The following is a 25,240-nucleotide window of genomic DNA, read 5'->3' on the forward strand; positions in this document are numbered from 1 at the left end:
AAGTGTCACAACATCTTTCCCACAGCAGCAAAACCAGAATTGCACAGAAAATTCCAAAAGTGGCCTAACCAATACCCTGGATAGCCACAATATGACTTCCCAACACCTGGACTCAATGCACTGACCAATAAAGAAAAGCACACCAAATGTCTTCTGCACTATCCTATATACCTGCAACTCCACTTTCAAGGAACTATGAATGTGCGCTCTTTGTTTAGCAACACTCTCCAGGACCTTACCATTAAGTGTATATGCCCTGCCTTGATTTGCCTTCTCAAAATGCAGAACCTCACATTTATCTAAATTAAATTCCATCTACCACTCCTCAGCCCATTGGCCTATCTGATCAAGATCCCACTGTACACTGTGGTAACCTTCTTCGCTGTCCACTACACCTCCAACTTTGGTATCATCTGCAAACTTACTAACATTACCTCTTATGTTCACATCCAAATCATTTATATAAATGACAAAAAGCAGTGGACCAGCACTGATCCTTGTGGATACTGCTGGTAACAGGCCTCCAGTCTGAAAAGCAACTTTCCACTACCACCCTCTCCTATTTTCAGGCCAGTTCTGTATCCAAATGGCTAGCTCTCCCTGGATTCCATGTGATCTAACCTTGCTAACCAATCTACCAGAGGAACCTTGTCAAATACCTTACTGAAGTCCATAAAGATCAAGTCCATGGCTCTGCCCTCATCAATCCTCTTTGTTACTTCTTCAAAAAACTCAATCAAGTTAGTAAGACTTGATTTCCCACTCACAAAGCCAAGCTGATTATCCATAATCAGCCCTTGCCTTTCCAAATACATATACATCTGTCCCTCAGGATTCTCTCCAACTATTTGCCCACCAACATAAGGTTCATAGTCTACAGTTCCCTGGCTTTTCCTTACCACCTTTCTTAAATAATGGCACGATGTTAGCTTACCCCCAGTCTTCCTGCACTTCACCCCTGACTATTAATGATACAAATATCTCAGCAAGAGACCCAACAATCACTTCCCTAGCTTGTCAGAGTTCTTCCCTGTTAAGCAATGCCATTCAATTTAAGGGCAATGAAGGATGAGCAACAAATGTTGGCCTTGTCCACAGGATGTAGATGTTGCTGGCAAAAGAGAATGTTTTGTAATATACAATGGCTTATATGAAGAAGTCAAACGTGGAGCATCTAAATTTATCAATGACACTAGGATATGTAGGAAAGGAAGTTGTCAAGAGTTGGTAGAAGGATGTAGATAGTTATTTTTTGGGCTGATGCTGTACAATATGGGAAAAACAACTATGTTCATCCTGCCAATATGAACAAAATGTCCATGTTAAACAGAGGGTGAATTCCATTTAATACAAATAGTCAAATGGATCTGGCATCCTGCTAGGTGAATCAAATATACAGGAACAGAAGGTAATTAAGAAAGTAACTGCAATTTAGGCATTCATCGTGAGGGGACTGAAATATAAAAGTAGATATGGTTAATGTCTCAATAGGGTTTTGGTATAACTACAATTGGAGTAGTGTCCACAGTATTGGTCTCCAAATTTGACACATTAAATGCAGTCGAGAGAAGATTCATTAAACGCATTCCTACGATGCAAGATTTACCTTATGAAGAAAGGTTATACCAACTGGAATTTAGAAGAATGAGAACTGATCTTATTGAAACTTCCTGAAGCGTCTGGATAGAGTGGATGCTGAGATGCTTTCCCTTTTTGGGGAGAGAAGCAACAGGGGCAGTGTAAAAAAAAATCATTTTAGACAAGAAGGACAAGATTCATTCTTAAAGAGCAGTTAGTCAATGGAATCTTTCTCCCCAAAATGCAACAGAAACAGGGCTCAATAATTTTTTTAAAGATTACATTAGGTAGATCTTTGAGGGGTGAAAAACGGTTTATTAATCACATTTTTCTTAGAATATTACACTCATTTGCCCGTCTTGGTTCTGATCTTCCTCAAATAGAATTCCAGTTTCTTTCCTTCAATAGTATGCCCACCAGCTCTGCCACCCTGGCCAGGTCTTAAAGCTATGTAACCGAGCAGTTTCCCTTCTAGAAGTGTTATTCAAGCAATGGACTGATTTATGCATGCTTTCTATGATCATATTTCTTTCGAATTTTTTTTGACCTCTTGTTCAGCATTTCTTCCTCTTCAGAACCCATTGATTGTCAATGGAGATAAAGTGTATCCAAGGTAGACTAGGAAGTATAGTTGAGATCATAATCAGATAAGTTTTGATCCTATCAAATGGGGAGGCAAGCTCAAAAAAACATCGACCCCACCTCTGAATGTTCACATGTACGTACATAGGTTTGTACTTTATGTCTATAAAACCCAGATCCTCTGTGCCTCATTCGTCACGTTTTCAACCTGCTCTACCATATTGGTCAACTAGTGCACACATACCGACAGATCACTCTGCACCTATAGCCACCCACTTTAGAATTAAGTTCTTTAATTTTGTCTCTGTCTCCATTCTTCCCATCAAAAATATCTCACCGTACATTTTCCTATTATTAGGTTTCATCACTTCTTGCCCAACCGTTTCAACAACCCGTACACGTTTCTAAACCCACCACGAACTCGACTTCACAAGACTTGCAAAGCTCGAGTTTATTTAGGCAGACTTCCGCCAAAACCACTGCTTCCAAACTGGCCCGCAGCATAAAACACAGCAAAGGCTCACAGATAATTAAGAACTCCCTTTTCCTTAAGGATGACCATGCGGAGCATGATTCATCTTTACTTGTTAGATTACAGTCAGTAATTTTCAAGTGCATTCGCCTGGCGGACTTAACGCCGCGTAGTTTAGTTTAAACCAGTGAACCACTTGCAATCGCCCCAAATCACAGAAACGGTGCCGCGTCCTTGCGGAGGTCCCGGCTCCAGATGTCAATGAGTTTGCAGTTTGTCCCGCCGGCAGAATTACTCTCTCGCGACCCAGTTTCCGTCCTCGGGCCGTTCAGGGAAGATTCCTCCCCCCGCCCCCGCTTCAGAGATGCGGCAAATGGCTGCAACACAACTTCCTTCCTGGCGGGGAAAGGAGCGGAGCGGAGCGGCCTGGCCCGCAGCCTCACGCCGGCCCGGCTCAGAGCCGACAACGCGGACCCTCACCACCCCCACAACCCCCCCGGCCTCCACTCGGAACCACCTCCGCGGGCCCTGGCGGTTTTGAGCGCCAAGCATCTGGTGACAGGCCGCACACCCTCCCACCCCCCGTGCGCCCCAGCTTCGCGCTAACCTGGCCCACTCGCCTACCTTAGTACGAAAGAAACCGCAAACTTGGGATGATTTTTTTTCCCCGCCTCCCCTTCCCCTCAGCGACCCCCATGAAGATTTCACTGCCAGCGATAGGTATTGGCGGCAGGCTCCGCGCTCGCGCTCAGTCCGTGCACAAAAACCGGCACCGAAATCCGCGGCCTCGCCGCCATCACAGGCCCCCCCTCCCTGCAGCCTGCGTCATAACGCCGCGGCGTGCGCGGCCCCGTTGCCGGCGCCCGGACTGGGCCCGCGCACACGCGGGAGCAGCGCTGAGCCGCCTGGTGGTACACGCGATGATTGTTACAGCGCGATGCTGTTCCAGAGCATCCTGCATTTGTGACCTGCCTCAGGGATGGATCAATGCTCAGTATTCTACTCGAGCCGGTCACAGACACACTTCTCTTTCTGGATTAGTGGTGCTGGAAGAGCACAGCAGTTCAGGCAGCATCCGAGGAGCAGTAAATACTTCTCTTGTTGATCAGGAGTAATCACGCGTTTATTATTTATAGGAAACGTTGAGAGGTTTTTACGACCATGGAAGCTAAGATGGATTCAGGTGAAACGTGGGACCAGAAGTGGGCTTTTCAGCTCATCGAACGTGTCTTGCCAGATCATGGCTGATCATCTACTCATTTTCATGCTCCATCTCCATATCCAGTAGTCTTGTTAGGCTCCCGAAAGCTGTCGTTTTCTTTTTGTCTTGAAACTGCTTAATGACTGAGCTTCCACAACCCTCTGAGGTTGAGAATTCCAAATATTCACCAAGTCCAAAACATTTTTCCTCATCTCAGTCTTAAGTGGCCAGCCATTCATCCTTTATGAGATTTTATAACTCTGACTCTCGAGTCAGCAGCCACATTGGATCTGTACTCACCCTGTCACACCCAGTAATAATTGTGATTTGGAGATGCCAGTGTTGGACTGGGGGTGTACAAAGTTAAAAATCACACAACACCAGGTTATAATTCAACAGGTTTAATTAGAAGCACTAACTTTCGGAGTGCTGCTCCTTCATCAAGTGGTTGTGGACACAGAACTTATAGCAAAAGTTTACAGTGTGATGCAACTGAAGTTATACATTGAAAAATACCTTGATTGTTTGTTATATCTCTCATCTGTTAGAATGACCATGTTAGTTTCATTTCTTTCACATGTAAATCACAAAACTATTTTTTTAAAGTTACATTCTCAGGTTAACTTTAACAATTGTTGTCAGCCCACATAATGTGTTGAAGGTGTTCGCCCCCTGTTTGCTGTTGTCTGTGCCATAATGTTTAGACTGATTCTAATCTGAAAAATGAGTTAACAGAGTCTTACATGGATTCATGCTGTTTTTTGAGCAAAGTATAATGTAACTCTGCAAGTACAAATTTACACCACAAAACATATATGTGTGCAGGTGGATTTATGTGTTTGTGTGTGTATGTGTATGTGTCTGGAGTGGGGGGTTGTGAGAGTCTGTGAGTGAGTGTATATGTGTGTGTGAGTGTAAATGGGTCTAAGTCTGTGTTGCAAGTTGTGAAGAACATGGTGTAGTTTTTTTGGCTCCTGGGAAGTACTGAACAACGAAGGGTACCCTGTCGGTTGCCGCACATGTCTGTCTCCTGAGGAGGTCATTACGGTTCCTTGCTGTGGCACGTCGGAACTGGCAGTCGATGGGTTGAGCATCATACCCTGTTCTTATGAGGGCAGCTCTAAGTATTTCCAGGTGCCCGTCATTTTCTTCCTGATCTAAACATATCTGGTGTACGGGTAGGGTTTGTCCAAACATTGTTCAATGTATAATTTCAGTTACATCACACTGTAAACTTTTGCTATAAATCCTGTGTCTTACAATTGTGTACTCCACAACCATCGGAAGAAGGAGCAGCGTTCCGAAAGCTAGCGCCTCCAATTAAACCCATTGGACTATAACCTGGTGTTGTGTGACTTTTAACTTTGTAATAATTGAGTAAGTTTCAAGAGGATCACCATCCTTCTTAAAAAGTCTTTGGAATGCAGATCTGGTTTTCTCAACCTCTCCTGAAAACACAATCCTGCCAACTCAGGAACTAATTATATGAATGTCAGTTGAATTCCCTGTATTGCAAATCTAACCTTCCTTAGATAAGGAGAGAAAAACTGTAAACAATGGATGATTATGATAACTATGAAGCAGACTGGGAGGATGTGAAGTAGGTCAAGATTGCAATGAAGCAGACTGAGAGGATATGAGGACAGAGTCTAGATTAGAGTGGTGCTGGAAAGCACAGCATGTCAGGTAGCATCCGAGGAGCAGGAAAATCGATGTTTTGGGCAAAAGCCCTTCATCAGGAATGAGGCAGGGAGCCTCTGCGGTGAAGAGATAAATGAGAGTGAAGTGGGGCTGGGGAGAAGGTAGCCAAGAATACACTATGTGGATGGAGGTGGGGATGAAGGTGATAGGTTGGAGAGGAAGGTGGAGCAGATGGAACTTGTCCTCACCCTTAACAATTTCTCCTTTGAATCCTTCCACTTCCTCCAAATGAAAGGGTAGCCATGGGCACCCGCAAAGGCCCCAGCTATGCCTGTCTCTGCTGGCCACGTAGAACAGTCCATCTTCCAGAGTTAAACCAGCACCAGTCCCCACCTTTTCGTCCACTATATTGATGACTGCATTGGCGCCACCTCGTGCTCCCATGAGGAGGTTGAGCAGTTCATCAACTTCACCAACACATTCCATCCTGACCTTAAATTCACCTGGACTATCTCTGACACCTCCCTCCCCTTCCTGGATCTCTCCATCTCTATCAATGACAACTGACTTAACACTGACATTTTTTACAAACCCAGCGACTCCCACAGCTACTTGGATTCCACCTCTTCCCACCCTACCTCCTGCAAAAATGCTATCCTGTATTCCCAATTCCTCCGCCTTTGCCATATCTGCTCCCTGGAGGACCAGTTCCACCACAGAACACACCAGATGGCCTCCTTCTTTAATTTCCCTTCCCACGTGGTTGAAGATGCCCTCCAATGCATCTTATCCACATCCGGCACCTCTGCCCTCAAACCCCACCCCTCCAAACACAACAAGGACAGAAACCCCCGGTCCTCACCTTCCACCCAACCAAACTGCACATAAACCATATCATCTGCTGACATTTCCGCCACATCCAAACGGACCTCACCACCAGGGATATATTTCCCTCCTCACCCCTTTCCACTTTCCGCAGAGACCGTTCCCTCCGTGACTATCTGGTCAGGTCCATGCCCCCCAACAACCCACCCACCCCTGCCACCTCCCCTGGCACCTTCCTCTGCCACCGCAGGAATTGCGAAACCTGCATCCACACCTCCCCCTCACCTCCATCCAAGGCCCCAAAGGAGCCTTCCTCATCCATCAAAATTTCACTGGCACATCCACCAATGTCATTTATTGTATCCATTACTCTCGATGCAGTCTCCTTTACATTGGGAGACTGGACGCTTTCTTGCAGAGCACTTTAGGGAACATGTCTGGGACACCTGCACCGAAGGGCCTGTTTCCACACTGTAAGGGGTCTGGTCTATGTACCAAGTTAGCCTGGTTCAATGTTTTTAGAGCAGTAACACTGCCATTTTCTGGGTCTGTAGATCACTAAAGTGCAAAGATAACCTTTAGTAGATTGATGTGCTCTTCCTTTTGGATGTGGGAGGTCAGGAAGAGTTTCCATGTTACTGATCATTATGTTAGCAGGAAGTGTGTTTAGTTGTGAATCCTATTGGATTGCACTTAATCGGTTGGAGTGGCAATTAGAGGCACTGAGGAATTTACAGGAGCTAGGGGGTGTGATGGATGGCAGTTGCAGGGAGGGACATAAACTGAAGGTACATTCAGGTAGATGGGTTAATTCCAGGAAAGGTAAGAGAGAGAAGCAGGTAGTGGTTATCCCCATTTCAAACAAGTATGCTATTTTGGAAAATGTGATAGATTCTCAGGAGAATATAGAACTGACAGCCAGGTTTCTGGTACCAAGACTGGCTCTAATGTAATGAGGGGTACACTAAATTCCAAATGATAGATTGTGATAGGAACTGTGTAATCAGAGGTACAGACAGAAGTTTGTGCAGCTGACAATGAGACATCAGAATTTTGTGTTGTCTTCCTGGAGCCAGGATCAAGGATATCTCAGAGAGGGTGCAGAAAATTCTCAAAGGGGAGAGGGATCAGCATGATATCATTGTACACATTGGAACTAACAACATAGGAAGAGAAATGGACAAGATTCTGAGGAGAGAATATAGGAGTTAGGCAGAAATTTAAAAAGTAGGTCCTGGAGGGTAGTAATATCTAGATTACTCCAGGTGCCACGAGCGAGTGAGAGAAGGAATATGAAGATGGAGCAGATAAATGTCTGGCCGAGGAGCTGGTGCAGGGGAGAAGGATTCACATTTTTGGATCATTGGAATCTCTTCTTGGTAGAAGTGACCCATATAAGGAGTAATTGCACCTGAATTGGAAGGGGTCTAATTAGAAGGGCAGGAGAATTTGCTAGAACTGATCTGGAGAATATAAACTAGTAGGGTGGTTGGGGGGCGGGTCATGGTGGTGGGACCAAGGGAGAAAGTGAAGAAAGAGTTAAGTCTGAGGCTGGTACACTTGGAAAAAGGAGTATGTCAAACAGTCAGGACAGGCATGAATAAAGCAGAGAACAAGGTAGGATGAATAAATTAAACTGCATTTATTTCAATGCAATAGGCCTACCAGTTAAGGCAGATAAAGTCAGGGCAAGGTTGGGACATGGGACTGGGGTGTCATAGCAGTTACAAAGACATGGCTTAGGGATTGATAGGACTGGTAGCTTAATGTTTCAAGGTATAGATGCTATAGGAAGGATCAAAGGGAGGGGTAAGAGAGGAGGGGAAGAGGCATTTTTGATTAGGGATAACATTATGGCTGTACTTAGGAGCAATATTCCTTGAAATACATCCAGGGAAGTTATTTGGGTGGAACTGAGATATAAGAAAGAGTTGAATACCTTTCAATATAATATAATATTGGAATTATATTATAGATGCCCCAACAGTCAGCGGGAAATTGCAAAACAAATTTGTATGGAGATCTGAGTTATGAGTAAGAATAATGGGGTGGTTATGGTAGGAGATTTTAACTTTCCAAACATAGACTATTAAGAGCTTGGATGGAGAGGAATTTGTTAAGTGCATACAAGAAACTTTTCTGATTCAGTATGTGGATGTATTTACAAGAGAAAGTGCAAACCTTGACTTATTCTTGGGAAATAAGGCAGAGCAGGTGACTGAGGTGTCAGTTGGGGGAAACTTTGAGGCCAGCAACCATAATTTTCTTAGTTTTAAAATAGTGATGAAAAAGGGTAGATCGGATCTAAAAATTAAAGTTCTAAATTGGAGGAAGGCCAATTTTGATGGTCAAGAACTTTCAAAAGTTGATTGGGGGTGGATGTTTGTAGGTAAAGGAATGGCTGGAAAATGGGAAGCCTTCAAAAATGAGATAATGAGTGTCCAGAAAAAGTATGTTCCTGTTAGGATGAAGAGCAAGGCTGGTAAGGGTAGGGAATGCTGGATGACTAGAGAAAATGAGGTTTTAGTCAAGAATAAGAAGGAAGTATATGTCAGGTATAGATAGGATAGATCGAGTGAATCCTTAGAAGAGTATAAAGGCAGTAGGAGTATACTTAAGAGGGAATCAGGAGGGCAATAAGGGAACACGAGATAGCTTTGGCAATTGGGGTTAAGGAGAATCCAAAGGGATTCTACAAATACATTAAGGATAACAAGGGAGAGAATATGGCTCTTAAAGATCAGTAACGCCACCTATGTGTGGAACCGCAGGAGATGGGGGAGATACTAAACAAATATTTTACATCCGTATTGACTATGGAGAAGAATATGAAAGATAAAGAACATGGGAAAATACATAGCGACATCTTGAAAAATGTTCATATTACAGAGGAGCAGGTGCTGGATGTCTTAAAAAGCATTAAGGTGGATAAGTCCCCAAGACCTGATCAGGTGTAACCTAGAACTCTGTGGGAAGCTAGGGAAGTGAGTGGTGGGCCCCTTACTGAGCTATTTGTATAATTGATTGACAGAGGTGCAGTGCCGGAATGCCGGAGGTTGGCTAACATGGTGCCACTATTTAAGAAAGGTGGTAGGAAAAGCAAATAAGCTACAGACTGGTGAGCCTGACATCGGTGGTGGGTAAATTGTTGAAGACACTCCTGAGGGACAGGATTTATATGTATTTGGAAAGGCAAGGACTAATTAGGGATAGTCAACATGACATTGTGCATGGGAAATCATGTTTCACTAACTTGAATGAGTTTTCTTGAAGAAGCAGTGATGAGGATTGTTGATAGCATAGCCATCGACTTCTGTAGGTCGTTTGACAAGGTTCCTCATGGTAGATTGGTTAGCAAGGTTAGATCACATGGAATCAAGGAGAACCAGCCATTTGGATACGGAACGGTCTCAAAGGTAGAATACAGAGGTTAGTGGTGGAAGGTTGCTTTTCATACTGGAGGCCTGTGACCAGCAGTGTGCCACAAAGATCAGTGCTGGATCCGCTGCTTTTCATCATTTATATAAATGATTTGATGTGAATATAGGAGGTACAGGTAGTAGGTTTGCAGATGACACCAAAATTAGTGGTGTAGTGCACAGCAAAGGAGATTACCTCAGACTACAATGGGATCTTGATCAGATGGACCAATGGACCATGGAGTGGCAGATGGAGTTTAAATTAGATAAATGTGAGGTGCTGCATTTTGGGAAGGCAAATCAGGGCAGAACTTATACATTTAATGCTAAGGTCCTGGGCAGTGTTGCTGAACAAAGAGATCTCGGAATGCATGCTCATAGTTCCTTGAAAGTGAAGTAGCAGGTTGATAAGATGGTGAAGAAGGCATTTGGTATGCTTGTCTTCTTTGGTCAGTGCATTGAATATAGGAGTTAGGAGGTCATGTTGTGGCTGTACAGGATGTTAGTTAGGCCACTATTGGAATGAGGTGTGCAATTTTGATATCCCTGCTATAGGAAGGATGTTGTGAAACTTGAAAGAGTTCAGAAAAGATTTACAAGGATGTTGCCAGGGTTGGAGGTATAGGGAGAAGCTGAATAGGCTGAGGCTGTTTTCCGTGGTGGTGGTAGGCTGTAGGATGATGTCATCGAGGTTTATAAAATTTGGAGGGGCATGGATAGGGTAAATGGACATGGTTTTTTTTCCCCAGGGTGGAGGAGTTGAAAACTAGAGGGCCTAAGTTTAAGGTGAGAGGGGAAAGATTTAAAAGAGATCTGAAGGAGCAACGTTTTCACACAGAGGGTGGTGCTTTTTAAATTAACGTAGATTTTTGCTTCAGAAAACCAATGTGTGAAATCTAAATTCGACTGACTCAATGTGTTTGAGCTGAGAATATAAGTAAAAAGCAGAGACAGAGGTTTACATGATGGAAAAATCACAGTGAGTGTCTAATTAACCTTATTTATATTTAATCATATAGTTCATTGTCATTGATCATAAGGCATTCCAACTGGAGGAAGCAATTAATTTTAAATTGTTATTTTAATTTCACAAATTAATGAATTCGTTAAATATAATTTCCCCGCTTGAGAGGTACAGGAGCCAAAGAGAAATACAACTGTTACAACGGGAAGCCTAATAAGCAGAGCTCGGAGTATTGCAAGTTGCTGCTGTCGACGTGAAATTAACGCCTTATCCTGACTGGCTAGGTGCTCGTCCCTAATTGATAAATGGATGTGAGGGGAAGTGATGGAAGAGAAAACAGGTGGTTTCACTAAGGGTGTAGTAGTAGCGTAAATGTAAAGAGTCGGCAATGGAACTTTTCAAAGTTACTGTTTTTTTCTCTCCAGCTATTGGGTTAAATAGGGATCTTGTAGTTTAGGTAGGTAACCTCTCTATGAGGCAATTTCACAGATGAAAAGTTGGGTAAACAACAAAAACAAATTAGTTACTATGCGTTGGCTTTTCGAAAAGGAATGGATTTGTTAAATGGAAATGTAACGTGTTTGTAGAGCAGTTTTGCGAGCTTTGTAAATCGTCTTTATTTTGCAGTTGGAGCTCCGATGAATTTGCCACCAGTAATAGCCAGTTACGTTTTTAATTTAATTCTTTGCTTGTTGCCAATCGTGATGAACTCTTCACCAACCGGCCACAGAGCAGAAGATGGTCACGCACCTAACCACAACAGGCCTTTCTTTTTCCAACCAATGCCGACACCACATATGTTTACACCTCCTGTGTCCCACTTCATGCACCCTCCAGCCTTCCATCCGTATTTCTACCCGACAGTAGGTAAGTGGGAACACAATTCTAACATTGAGGTCAGTGGTTATGCCTATTGGCACCTGGTTTCCTTGTTTGTTGGTTGCATGGTTCATGTTTTCAGATTTGATAATTTTAAACAGGGCCTACTCATTGAAAGTTAACTTGATAAGGGTATCATTGATAAATACATGATCGACTAGGTGTTCTAACTCATTTGATCTTCGAGGAGTCTGATGTATGATTTACCTGAGGCGGAGTCGTGTTTGCGGGGGAGGAGTGTGGGGAAGGAGAGGACGTGGAAAGATCTTCTAGTGAACAGCTTAATTGCTATCCCGATTTGGATAGCATAGAATTGGATAAATGTGTTACTGGTTTCCACAGTTACAATGACTAGGTCCGGTAATCGGCCACTGTGCTGTACGTTGAATATTCGCTGTGTGAGCAGTTGCCTTTCGGGACAGGATAGTTCCATTTTGAAATGTTAGGTTTACACTTAACTACTTTTCCTTAACAAAGGGCCACTTCTCACTGCTAGACACTGTAGCACAGTGACTGAAGTTATCTACTGCAGCACTTATGGGTGTCAAAGCCTCGAATCTAACAACCCTGTCGAGTTTTATATTGGCGCTTATCGGCTCTAAGGTTTCTGCTGAACGCGTTGTATAACATGTCTTGCGCCCCTCTTAAAATCTGACATTTTAGTTAATTTAAATCTGACGGAGCTTTCAAAAGTGGCTGCTCAACGGGAGGTCAAAATCCACGATTCAGGAAGGCATCTCCGGGGTGCTTGTATAATAATGGGGGAAATATTTCCTTTTTTCGGAAGGATCTAAAATTAGCCGAGAGTTCACTTCCCCCTTGGTAGAGATTTGTTATTTCAAGATAATATAAACACCTGTTTTGAGGTGGTACTGTTTCTGGTATTTAGCTCGCAATCTAGTAACCTCTTCTAATAAAACAATTCAACTTCTAGTCAGAGGCTAGATTTGATGGACGTACTAACGACTGTTTCTTTCTCGGTCTCTCATTAGAAATTGGTGGTGGGTTATATTACCCAGTGTGTCCTATGCCATATCCAAGAGGTTTTGGTCCACAATCACCAATAACTCATACGAACTATAGAAGACCTTTTCTTAATTCTTCTCTCGTCGCTCGTCCGACATTTTATCATTCGACACGATTCAGACACTACCCTTTTCGGAAAAATGTGACTAATACAGAAGTACAGACGGACAGCGAGACTAAACTAGAGCAAGCCAAGAGGACGGATGTGAGTGCTGAAACTTCGGCAGCCCCCGAGGCACGAGTTCAGAAGTCCTCAGGCATTGAAACCAATTCGGATAGTACAACTGTACCTGCCCAAGAAAGAGTTTCTCACAAGGCAATTGGAGGTGAACTAAATGAAACGGAAGAAACGAGCAGTGCGCTGGCACCTAAAAGCACCAAACCAGGTGGATATGCATTTCAAAAGGAGAAGATCAGAATAGAATGTAATGAGGGAGCACCTTCTATTAACGTGTGGCGGTCCTTTGAAGCCACGGTTCCGATATACAATCCTACCCCCAATAAAGGAGAGGACCGTATCCAGTGTGAAATGTGGTCCTTGAGCGCATGCGAGGGCGGAGTTCCCTTTTACGGTCCGTTCGAGCCAGACAAGATGATTCCGAAAACCGAGCTTCGCAAAGAGGTGTTGCTGGATTCCACCAAGTCTCCAGGAAGCGGCCGTGAGTCGAAGGCCACGGGAGACGAGGTTTCCCGTTGCGTGGCCCCGTCTGAGAAAGTGGGCCCCGCGCCAGGGAAAACCAATGGGAGCCGGAAGTGTCCAACCAACACACGCTTACATGAGCTGCCCGAGCAACCTGCTCACCAGAGGAGCCCGCGCGGACTCTCCCAGACAAATGGAATCGGGGTAAAGGATGAAACCAGGAACAGGGAGCTGCTGCTTTCACCCGGATCACCGAATGATGACAAAATGGGTGAGGGGTCGAAGAGTGATGCGTCTCTGGAATCTATTGAAGAATATGTACCTTCTGCGAGTGTGTTGGCTTGGTTACAGAACCAGGCGCGAACTTCCCGCGGGAAAGCTAGTCTTCCAATCCCGAGACATCCACCAGGAGTGTTGCAGGGCTCGTTTGAAGAAATGTCTTCCAAAGATGAAGAGTCGTCTTTTGACTTTTTTGATGCCATGCCCGGAGGCAACCAGGTGTCCTACACTCACCTAATGTGCAATCCGCGCCGCCCGCCCGTCCCTCAGGTACTTTCCACCTCGAAGCCTCGGAGTGGCAACAAGACTTTGGAGAGTCCGCTGGTTTCTCGGCAAAAGAGGGTCTGCAGCGTCTGTCAGAAAGAGACGTTCGTGAAAGCCAAGAGCGCCAGTGCAGGCTGTAGAACTCTCTCGCCTAATCGGGACGTGGGTAGCGACGCCCCTTCAGAGAGGGACCATTTCAGCAAAGATCAGTCAGTTGGTGGCAATTCAGGGACCAGCGGGCGGCGAAAATACCGCAGGGTCTCCCGAGAATCCAGTAGCTCAAACAAAAACAAGAAAACCCGATATTCCTCCGATTCCGAGCAGGCTTCCGAGGATCAGGACAATGAAGCCAGAGCAGAGAATGTCAATCGAGGTGGTCCCTCTCGGAGGAAGATCGTTCGGAGGACATCCAAAGTCTCGTCGACAACCCAATCGTCCAGCCGACCACAGCCAGAAAAACCGAGAGCAAAGAAGAAGACGCTGGACGCGGCTAAATATCCCCTTAACCAACGAGAGCATGTCAAGGCGGGGAACGAACCCAGCGAGCGCCAGAAATTGGGACAAACCGCAAAACCAGAGCGAAAAAGGAAAGAAGAGGAAAAGAGGCGGAAAAGTACACGAAAGGCTATGAGCGGTAAGGGTCCGTCCTGCACTCTCATTCCATGTCGCTTTGGTCCAGAGGAATGACCGACCAGAAGTGTCTCTATCTCTTTGACTTTTTAAAAAACAAAATAGGTGTCATTTTTATGGCAAATTACTAAATATTCTCTCAACCCCTAAAGTGAAATAGACCGGAGTTTGATACAAAACCACTTCAGCTTCGTATCAACATAACTTGTTCATTTTCTATACTGTGCATCCTGCCCCATGTGCATCTTCTAGTAACTTGAAATACCTCCGTTTGCACTTTCGCAGGGTTGCGGTATGTGTCCTGAATTCCTATTTGATTTCTGCAGTAACTATCGTGTTTTCTCCCTCCAACAGTGGAACTCTCTACCTCCTATCTTTTAAATGTTAATCTCTACCCGTCTAATTCTTTTTAGAAAAAAAGTCTCTATTCAATCTTTCCTGGCTGTTACAAATTGTTCTGGTGTCTTCCTTTCTGTTTAAATTTATTTTTTTTAACGTTGAATGCCTCCGTTCTCCTCTCCCACATACACAAGGATCGCCATTAGCTTTTTCCAGCCCTCTGATTGGCTCCCCTGTTTATTGGGATATAACCCTTTGGAAACAATTCAGCATATTGAAACATCGTTTGACAAGTTCGTCAATCTCCACCCACTCATCTCCATTCCCGGCATCCATCTTCAATGTCTATTTTTAATTTTTTTCTGATTACATTGTGTCTTGTGTTGTCACTGAGGCAGTTTTATGACCTGAGTTTAGTGGTCTCATCGCTACCCCTAATTTTCCCCACCACCACCCCTCTTTTCTCTTTCTCTCTCTCTATCCCCCCCCTCCACGCCCGTATCTAAGTAATTGGTTCCTATTCTGACTTTAACAGCTTTTCGGTTTTTCCTAATTTGTTATACTTTTTTTACTTCATCTAAAGTACTTGGTATCTTAATGCATCTCTAGAAAAGAATATAATAGAATCACTACAGCGTGCAAACAGGCCATTTAGCCCACAAGCCCCACCGATCCTCCAAAGAGTAACCCACCAAGACCCATTGCCCTACCCTATTACTTTACATTTACCCCCCTCTAATGCATCAACCTACACATCCCTGAATACTACGGGCAATTTCGAATGGCCAATTCATCTAAAGACGTGCAGGTTAGGAGGAAACTGGAGCACCCGGACGAAACCCATGCAGACTCTGGGAGAACGTGCAAACTCCATGCACAGTTGCCTGAGGCTGGAATCAAACTTGGGTCCCTGGTGCTGAGAGGTAGCATTGCTAAACATTGAGCCATCGTGCTGCCTCACTGTTCTGTTTACTACAATTATTGAAGAGCTTGTTTAAAAGGAATGTCATTTCCTGATCTTTTAAAAACTTCCAGTGATGCTGGCAGTTTTTTCCCATTGACCTCTTTCCAGTAAGAATCTCCTGTCATTGTAAAACAATAGTTTTCTCAAAGAATCACCAATGTTTAAAATAACTTGTTGTTCCATCACCTTAGTTGTGTACACTGGCCTGTTAAAGCTCGTCTATCATTAGGTGATGGTCTAGAGCAGAAATTAAGCTGTTCAGCCCATCGAGACTACTTTGCCATTCAATCATGGCTGAGAAGTTTCTCGATCTCATTCTCCTGCTTTCTCCCTGTAACCCTTGATCCCCTTGAGAATCTATCACAGTCTTAAATATATTCAATGGTGTGGCCTCCACAGTCTTCTGTGGCAGTGAATTACATGGATTTACCATTCTGGCTGAAGTTTGTTCTTCTCTGTTTGTTTAGATTAGATTACCTAGTGTGGAAACAGGCCCTTTGGTCCAACAAGTCCACACCGACCCTCGAAAGGGCAACCCACCCAGACTCATTCCCCTACATTTACCCCTTCATTTACTACAGGCAATTTAGCATGGCCAATTCACCTAACCTGCACATTTTGGACTATGGGAGGAAACCGGAGCACCCAGAGGAAACCCACGCAGACAGTTGCCTGAGGTGGGAATTGAACCTGGGTCTCTGGCGCTGTGAGGCAGCAGTGGTAACCACTGTCACCATGCCACCCACAATGGTGTTCTAAAAGGTCTTCCCTTTACTCTTAGGCTGTGCCCTTGGGGCCTAGTCTCTCCTACCAAGGAAACCTCTTTCCAACATTCACTCTGATCAGGCCGTTCAATATTCTATAAATTTCTATTAGATTCACAGCCCACAATCCTTCTAAAGCTCCATTTGAGTATAGACCCAGAGTCCTCAAATGTTCCTCATGTTAAGCTTTCATTCCTGGGACCATTCTTGTGGACCTCCTCTGAACACACTCCAGGGCCAGTACTTCCTCCCTGAGATATGTGGCCCAAAACTGCACAATAGTCCAAATGTATTCTGACCAGAGCCTTCTAGAGCCTGAGTATATCCCTGCTTCTATATTCAAGTCCTTTGCTTTAAACAAAAAGCAATCATGGCATTTGCCTTCCTAATTACTGACTCAACCTGCAAGTTTACCTTGAGAGAATCCTGGACTAGAACTCCCAAGTCTCTTTGCACTTCGTACTTCTGAATTTTCTCCCCAGTTAGAAAATTGCCTCTCTTCTTCCTACCAAATTGCATGACCTCACACTTGCCCACGTTGTACTCCATTTGCCACTTCTTTGCCCATTCTCCTAATCTATCCAAAGCCGCCTTCAGCCTTTCCACTGCCTTCATGCTACCTGTCCCTCTACCTATCTTTGTCATGTCTGCACACTTAACCAGAATGTCCTCCATTCCTTCATCTAGATCATTAATATATAAAGCAAAAAGTTGTGGTCCCAGCACTGAACCTTGCGGGACATCACTTATCACCAGCTGCCATTCTGAGAAAGACCCTTTTATCCCCACTCTGCTTTCTGCTGGATAGCCAAGCTTCTATCCATGCTGGCACCTTACCTCTAACACCATGGGCCCTTATCTTACTCAGGCTCCAGTGCGGCACCTTGTCAAGGCCGCCTTGAAGTCCAGGTAGATAACATCCATTGGTTCTCCTTGGTCTAACCTTTTTACTATCTCAAAAAATTCCAGCAGATTTGTAGTCAAGACTTCAGCTTGATAAAAACCATACTGACCTTCCCTTATTTAACCATACACCTTCAAGTATTTAGAAATCTCATCCTTCACTGGATTCCAGGACCTTAACCTATGACTGAGGTTAGGCTAAACAATCTGTAACTTTGTTGTTTGCCTTACTCCCTTTTCAAACAGAGGTGTCACGTTAGTGATTTTTCCAGTCCTCTGGGATCCTCCCTGACTAATAATTGCTGAAAGCTCACCACTAACACCTCTACTATCTCTTCAGCTATCTCCCTTAGAACTCTGTGGTGTAGTTCACCTGGTCCAGGTGTTTTATCCACCTCCAGGCCATTCAGTTTTTCTAGCATCTTCTCCTTGGTGATGGCCACCATACTTGGCTCTGCCCCCTCAGTCTCTCAAATGTTTGAGATATTACTTGGGTCTTCCACTGTGTAGACTGTCGCAAAGTAATTGTTCAGTTCCTCAGCCATTCCTTGTTCCCCACAATATTTTTCCAGCATCATTTTCCAATGTTCCCTCTTGCCTCATTTGTCCTTTTTATATAAAGAAACTCTTACAGTCTCCCTTTATATTACTGGTTAGCTTACCCTTCTTTTAATCTTCTCCCTCCTTTATTTCTTTTTGTTGCCTTCTGGTCTTTGTAAGCTTTCTGATCCTCTGGTTTCCCACTGTCCTTCACATTATATGCTTTCTCTTTTGCTTTTATGCTATCTCAGACTTCCCTAGTCAGCCATGGTTGCCTCATCCTCCCTTTACCATACTGCTTTTTCCTCTGGATGAATCTTCACTGACTCCTGAATTACTCCCAGATACTCCTGCCATTGCTGTTCCATTGTCTTTCCTGCTAGGCTTCTCTCCTAGTCAGTTCTACCCAGCTCCTCCCTCAGCCTTTGTAATTGCCTTTATTCAGCTGTAATACCATTACCTCTGATTCTGTCTTCTCTCTCTGAATTTACTCTGCAAATTGAATCATGTTATGACCACTGCCTCCTAAGGGTTCCTTCACCTTAAGCTCCCTTATCATGACTGCCTCATTGCACAACAATAAATCCACTATTGTCCATTCCCTAGTGGGCTCCACCACAAGCTGCTCCAAAAGACCACCTTGTCAACATTCCACAAATTGCTCTTGTGAACCACTACCAACCTGATTTTCAGTCCACCTGCACACTGAATTCCCCGATTACCACTATAACTTTGCCTTCCCTACATATTTTCTCTATCTCCTGGTGTATCTTGCACCCCAGCTCCTGAGTACTGTTTGGAGGCTTGTACATAACTCCAACTGTTTTTTTTACCCTTTGCAGTTCCTCATTTCTATCCCCATAGATTCTACGCTGACCTTACTTGTTTCTTACTGTTAAGGCAACCCACCTGCCTATCTTTGATAGAATGTATATCCTTGAATATTCAGCTCCCAATCCTGATCCCCTTGCAGCCATGTCTGTGATGGCCACATATCATACCTGCCAATTTCAATCTGCGCTGCAAGCTTATTTATATTGTGCCTTTTACTGCTGAGTTCTATTAACATTAGATTAATGTTCCCGGAACCTGGGTTCAAATCTTGTCACAGCAGATGATATAAATTAAATTCAACTAAAATCTGGAATTATAAATCTAATAACAATGAAATCAGTCAATTGTCAAAAAAGCACATGGTTCATTAATGGCTTTTTTGGGGAAGAAAACTGCTGTCCTTGCATAGTCTGCCCTATGTGACTCCAAACCCACAGCAATGTGGTTGATTCCCTTAACTGCCCTCTGGTAAATTTAAGGATGGCTGTATATACTGGCCTAGCCTCTTGTTAGGCTGCTTATATGTTGATCAAGAGAGTATTGAACATCATTCTTGACAATTTACTGTGGGTTTAAATATTCCAAGATTAAATGTTACCTTCTCTTCATAGATGCTACAGTCTGCATATTTCTTCCCTCGCCCCTCATTTGACATTAATTCTCTCCTTCCCCTCTGCCTTAATCTATTGATTGCTCATTGACCTTATGGTAATTTTGTCATTTTCCCTCTTAGTTTATAACATAGCTAGAAATCAAAGTGTTGATAGATTACAATGTCTAATTCTTTCTTAGTAATCCTTTTTTACTGTTACCTACCAATACAGTTAATTTCACATGAGCATTTTTCTCTAAATTCCTTGACAGTCTGACTACCTTGCACAAAATGAGGCAACACTTTTTTTGAATACTTATGTAACTTTAGAGGACTTTATCTATCACATTAATTAAATTCTCCACCCCAGCCTCCATCATCTCCATGTTCTGCGAACCACTTTTACAGGACAACCTCATCATAACCATGAATGACTCAGCAGTGATGTTTGTCCAACTTTGCAGATACCGGTGTTGAGATTTACTGGGTATCCAGTGGCAGCTTCCATGCCTCACTCCAACCCCTCTTATATTCAGTCTTCAATATCCTTCCTGATTTACAGGCATATCATTGAACTTTGAGGTTCAAAAATTAACTTTTCAATTATTTCTTGAAATCTCTCCTGTGCAAGGAGGGAGAAAAAAAACAAGATTACTGACCTACCCTCCTAATCCATCAGTATTGTATTCTGGTTTCTCATCGGCTTTATTACTAAATCTATTTTCTAAAATGATCAACCATTTTTGAACTATAGTATAGAATGGTTACAGTATGCTACTGTTAAGAACATTCAGAACCAGACTTGATCAAGTGAACAAGTTTGAATTTATCTACTCTTTTATAATAAATATTAATCTAAGTTTGTCAATACGTAAGGTTGGTCTGTCAACTTAACTGAAACTTATAGCAGAGCAATACATTGAGTAGTTATGTAAGGACTGAATTACTGTACTTTCAACTTGTTGCTAAATAATGAAGTACATAAAGCATACAATACTGGTGACTTAAATTGCATTAGCTTCTGAACTGAACTCCGAAATCACTACATTTTCATTAAGAAATTTTATCCCTCCTTTACGAGTGTTTGAGTCACCAATGCTTCTCCAAGGTCTAATAGTTGAACCAATTATTTTTCAATAATGTTATATAATTATGTAAATGTATGTGATATTATATTTCTCTCTCCAGTGCAAAATGGGAGTGAGGAGTCTGTGGATGAATACTGGAATAAAGTTGGTGCAAAACCCAAGTCAGCCACTTCACATGGTGATGTGGAACATGGTAAGTGCATGCTCAATTCTAATGTACATAAAATATATATACTAAATCTATTATCAGAAAAATTCATTGGGCCTTGATCAGTTCCAAAGTGCATTATTCAGGAAAAGCTGATATGAACTGTACATGTCAAGTCTGTCTGTCTGAAATGTTAGTTATGTAATGAAAATTAAGGAAAATTGATAGTAGGAATGTGATATTTGGAATAGATTTGAAGCACTAACTGTACAATAATTGTTAATTCCACAGCTTCAGATTACCTGTGGTGTATTGCACTGAGTGAACTTCATATTTGCTACAAAACAGCACTTTTTCAAAAATGTAAAACTTACTTTGAAGACTGGCACTAATTAGGTATTGCACTAATGCGACACTTCCTTGAGCCTGATTTGTTATTTTTAATCACCCTGTTCCAACATTGTGGATATGGTGAAACTTGAGCCTGGATTCCCTGGCCCAGAGGTAGGGGCATTGCAACTGCACCACAATATCCCTTCTAATTTGGCACTACTTGTAAATCACCATAATTTTACATTACCTTGTGCAGTTTTATCATACAGATACTGATTTTAGGATGCAAAAATTGAGTGAGAGCATGCTGGAAGTTCAAATGTAGAAAGTGCTGTGCCTGGAAAGGGGAAGTAGTCTCTCTCCTAGTTGGTGTTGCACTACTTGGCCTTGTCTTCTCCTGCATCCTCATTTATTTCAGTACTTTTCAAGCCTCAATTTCTGGAATAAGCTTTACTGGAGACTTGACATACTTCCAAAGTTTACATTCAAACCTCCAGCAGTGTGTACCTAATAGGATATTAGTTAAGTGTTCTCTTCAACATTTGGAATGAGCAAGTAAATGGGAATGGTGGGTCATGGGAAGGAAAGGTAGTCAAACTGGAATATTTTGGGCCACTAACTTTGCTCAGTTACCTCTCTGAGACATCAAGAAGAGTACTCCTATTCCCCATGTGCACTAATCCAGTTTTAAAAAGCTAGTTTGGAGTTTTGAATTTCTATTGAGGACAAATGCACTTAGATTGTTTTGCTATTTGAGTTCTTTATCAACCTATCTATCACTTCTACCTCCTGCCCTATCCCTTGATTCTTTGGAGTCCAAGACATCTCAGCCTTGAATACAGCCTTCTAGATTCTGAAAAATGTTCTGAAAATTCACAACCCTCCTGAAGAATCTTATTGCCTCAGTTTGAAAATAACTGATCCCTTGCCTTTTTAGTTCTAGACTTTCCAGTCAGGGAAATCTAAGGTCTCTGTATCTACCCTGTTGAACTTCAGTCTTGTATTTCAATTACATCAATTTTAACTCTGGAGTGTACTGGACTCATTATACACTCTACTCTTATTTTTGCCAAAAAATACAGCAAATCTCGGTTTGTACCCTTTCCAAGCCAAGTTCGTCATTTGCCAGTTAAGATTTTGGAAAGCATGAATGGTTGTGATCTGCATTTAAAAACTCTATTCTGTGAGATTGCTCACCATGTACTTGACCTCCACGGAAAGATTCATTCTCTGCTGAGGATTATTATGCAAATAGATTTGATAATGCAATTTTGTTGATGCCCCTAAAATTAAAACATTCTCTCCTCTTATAGAGACACTGCAACAAAATGCCAAAGCCAACTGCAAACCAGTTCCCGTTAAGAAAGGCACACGTGAGTTTAATGAAATGGAGACTTGGGATTCATCCTGTTTGCACGGATTTCAAGGTGATCAATTTGTGATCTGTTTTGTTTTATAACAGAAATCTGAACTCTAACACTAACCAAGTGGACTGATCATTTCATAAGTTGATTGTTAAGCAGGGCTCTACAAAAACTGTACTGAAGTCTGAAAATACAATTCTGGGAACTGAAATTAAATGGAACCAAATTTGACTTCACTGGGCAACATTTTGTATTCTAAAATAGAGTAAACCAAGTTTTTTAATTTAAAAAATAAGCTTGATCCTTAATGTAAATATTGAACACTAATATTAAAGGACCCATAATATCTGTTTTCTTAAATTTTTGTTTAATTCTAGGAAATTCATTGAGGAGGAGGACTAGGAAAAAATGCTAAATTCATCTTTGCACCCAGTTCAAGGAAGAAGATTGAATCTTTTGATCTGTATTCAAGCCACTTGTATGCCAACACAATATGGAGTGATTTTTTTTTTAACACTGGTTGAAGAGAATAAATGGGTGCAAATGACATTGAGTGGTGTGCTGTTCTGTTCAAACTATTGAATCCATGAGATTAAATATTGAAGAATAAAAAGTCTAAAGTCACTTTGAATAGCAGTGAGCTTTTGTAGGTGTTGAAAACATGTAACATTTTAAGCTTTTGCTCATAAAATTGTTTGAAAACCGATAATTGAAGTGCTGGTTGAATGTTAATGTTTTGACCACTAATGTGACCATTTTATTTGTAGCAGTCTCTTTCGTTGCATTGAGTTCCATGACTGATTCAATTTAATAACCATTGGGTTGTGTGGTCAGTTGTTTCTTAGTAACACATACTTTGATATGTGTTGAGAATTGTGGGGGGGGAGGTGGTGCGGGGTGTCAAGAGGTAGTAAAAATTCTCCAGCTCCTGGTAACAGTAACACCATGACTAATTGAAGAGTTATGATCTACGATCATATTGAACCTGGTTCAGCCTCTGCTATGCATTCAATATTTTTTTTGAAATTGTAATTTCCCTTTTGGCAGCTTAGACTGGGCAAGCATTGCAGGATTTTTATGAAATTTGTTGATCATATGGTGCATCCTTACCTAATTTAATATTTTTCAAAATATTGCGGAGTCTTTTGCAGAGCATGCATTAAATCTGTCCAGTTGCCCAAACTGTTTTCACTTCAACATAGATTAACTGATAAAGTTGTTATAAAATGGCTTCTTTTTTTTCCTTTTTGGTCTCTGCACATTACAGCATGTCAGTCATTGTTGAATTGATAGCACTCACTCTCAGTTCTTAATCAAGACACATTCCAGGACAGAGCAAAAAATCAAGGCTGCTACTCAGCAGAACTGAGGAAATGTTGCAAACTTTCAGAGGAGATAATAAACTGATTCTATTGGCTGTCCTGAATGCATGTTTTTAAAAAATGCTGGCATGTGATTCTTTAAAGAGCAGGGGTGTTTCCCTGTCCTGTCTACTATTTATAGCTGAAGAATATTTTCATAATGAGATAATCATACTTTGAAGCTTCCTGTATGCAAACTAGTTCTGTACTTCACTACTAGACATAAGCATAGAAAATAGGAGCGGGAGTTGCCCATTTGCCCCTTTTTAAGCTTGCTCATCATTCAATATGATCACTGCTTTCTTCTCCATTCCTTTTTTTTAATCTTTTTAACCCTAAGAACTTTTTATTTAACTCATTTGTGAAAATAAGTTTTTGGCCTCTACTGCTTTCTGCAGCAGAGAATTCCACATGCTCATCATCCTCCTAGATGAGGATGTTCTATGCTCAGTCCTAAATGGCCTACTTAAAATTGAATTAAAGTCAAAAAGTGTGGTGCTGGAAAAGCACAGCCAGTTAGGCAGCATCTGAGGAGCAGGAGAGTTGACATTTTGAGCATGAGCTGTTTATCAGGAATGAGGATGATGGCCTGACCGGCTGTGCTTTTCCAGCACCGCACTTTTTGACTCTGATCTCCAGCATCTGCAGTCCTTCTTTTCTCCTAATTAGATTTTAACCCCTGGTCAATGGGAACATCCTTATTCTGTGATAACGTTATAGGTTTGAGGTCCCCTTTGTTCTGCTGAACTGCATAGTCTGAAATAGTCCGATCCAGTTTCTCCTCTTGTCAGTCCTGTCATCCAGGAAACAGTCTGACCAACCTACCACTTTAGCTATGAAATACTTTGAAGCATCTGATTTGTGTAAAGTGCAAATATAGAAGTCTTTTTGCACGTTTATAATAATTGTGATGCAATTATGCTTCAGTCCTTTTGGTGGGCAGGTTTCTTTTTCAAGTACTGGGATTCATAATTTATAACTTGACTATGTACTGTACATTGGTAATCTTTCTCTGTAGTTGGCTTGCTGCCTGAGCTTAGTATTGCTAGTTTTGAATTAAAGGTAGGTTAAACTTATTGTTATACCATTGCATACTTTTTTGGCTAGGTTGCAGTTCTAGTTATGGCAGTTTGACTTTTAAAATATGGAAAAAGATGCTTCAGTAGTGAACATATTTGGTTGGGAAACTATAAAATCATTTGTTTTCTCTTGATCTGATTTTGACACATCAGTTAACAAGGTATTTACAAATACAGCTTAAAATCGGTTTCTTAAACTTAATGCCTATGCTCTTGCAGCCTCAGCTTAAAAATTATGATCCATGGATTGTTCTTGATTCTCTTCTCAAAGTTAAATTTTGACCAAATAGTTCCTTTTGCCCTTCAACCTGGGTGCTAAAGGCAATGTATGAATATAAGTCCAAATTAAGTTATTGATTTATACCTGTCCACATTAGCTTCCAAAAGTCTCCAAAATGAAAGATGGTATATAGTGTAAGAACACTGCGTGAAAGGTAATGTGCATGGATTTAAGCAAGGTTTTACAAGGCCTTGCTGCAAAATATCAAAACAAAACACTCTGCATACAAAGGAAAGTGGCATACATTTAGA

General features: G+C 42.2%; 2 protein-coding genes across 4 annotated transcripts in view; one reads left to right on the forward strand and one right to left on the reverse strand.

Annotated features, from left to right (window-relative positions):
* kbtbd2 (kelch repeat and BTB (POZ) domain containing 2) overlaps window positions 1-3,412 on the reverse strand; it is a 28,850-nt gene extending 25,438 nt beyond the window's left edge. The window contains exon 1 of one of the 2 annotated variants that reach the window (XM_043688808.2): window positions 3,257-3,412. The gene's annotated coding sequence lies outside the window, so the exon portion shown is untranslated. Of the gene's footprint in view, window positions 1-1,606; window positions 1,700-3,256 lie in introns of those variants that run through there. The other variant, XM_087986166.1, reaches the window with a different exon arrangement.
* Window positions 3,413-3,550: 138 nt separating this feature from the next.
* Window positions 3,551-23,032, forward strand: LOC122549283 (uncharacterized). Of its 2 annotated transcripts, none has more exons than XM_087985825.1 (6): window positions 3,551-3,717; window positions 11,310-11,549; window positions 12,554-14,404; window positions 20,525-20,617; window positions 22,219-22,332; window positions 22,647-23,032. In XM_087985825.1, exons 1-6 carry the CDS (start codon window positions 3,612-3,614, stop codon window positions 22,682-22,684), a joined length of 2,442 nt encoding a protein of 813 aa, XP_087841951.1. In that variant the 5' UTR covers window positions 3,551-3,611; the 3' UTR covers window positions 22,685-23,032. The 2 variants fall into 2 exon arrangements, with proteins under 2 accessions (XP_087841951.1, XP_043544736.2); XM_043688801.2 differs by having other exon boundaries at window positions 3,576-3,815; window positions 22,647-23,031.
* The last annotated feature ends 2,208 nt before the right edge of the window (window positions 23,033-25,240 follow it).

The sequence above is a fragment of the Chiloscyllium plagiosum genome, unplaced genomic scaffold (genome assembly GCF_037043375.1).
Source record: "Chiloscyllium plagiosum isolate Xiang-an unplaced genomic scaffold, Cpla_swu_hap1 HiC_scaffold_4, whole genome shotgun sequence".
Taxonomy (NCBI): domain Eukaryota; kingdom Metazoa; phylum Chordata; class Chondrichthyes; order Orectolobiformes; family Hemiscylliidae; genus Chiloscyllium; species Chiloscyllium plagiosum.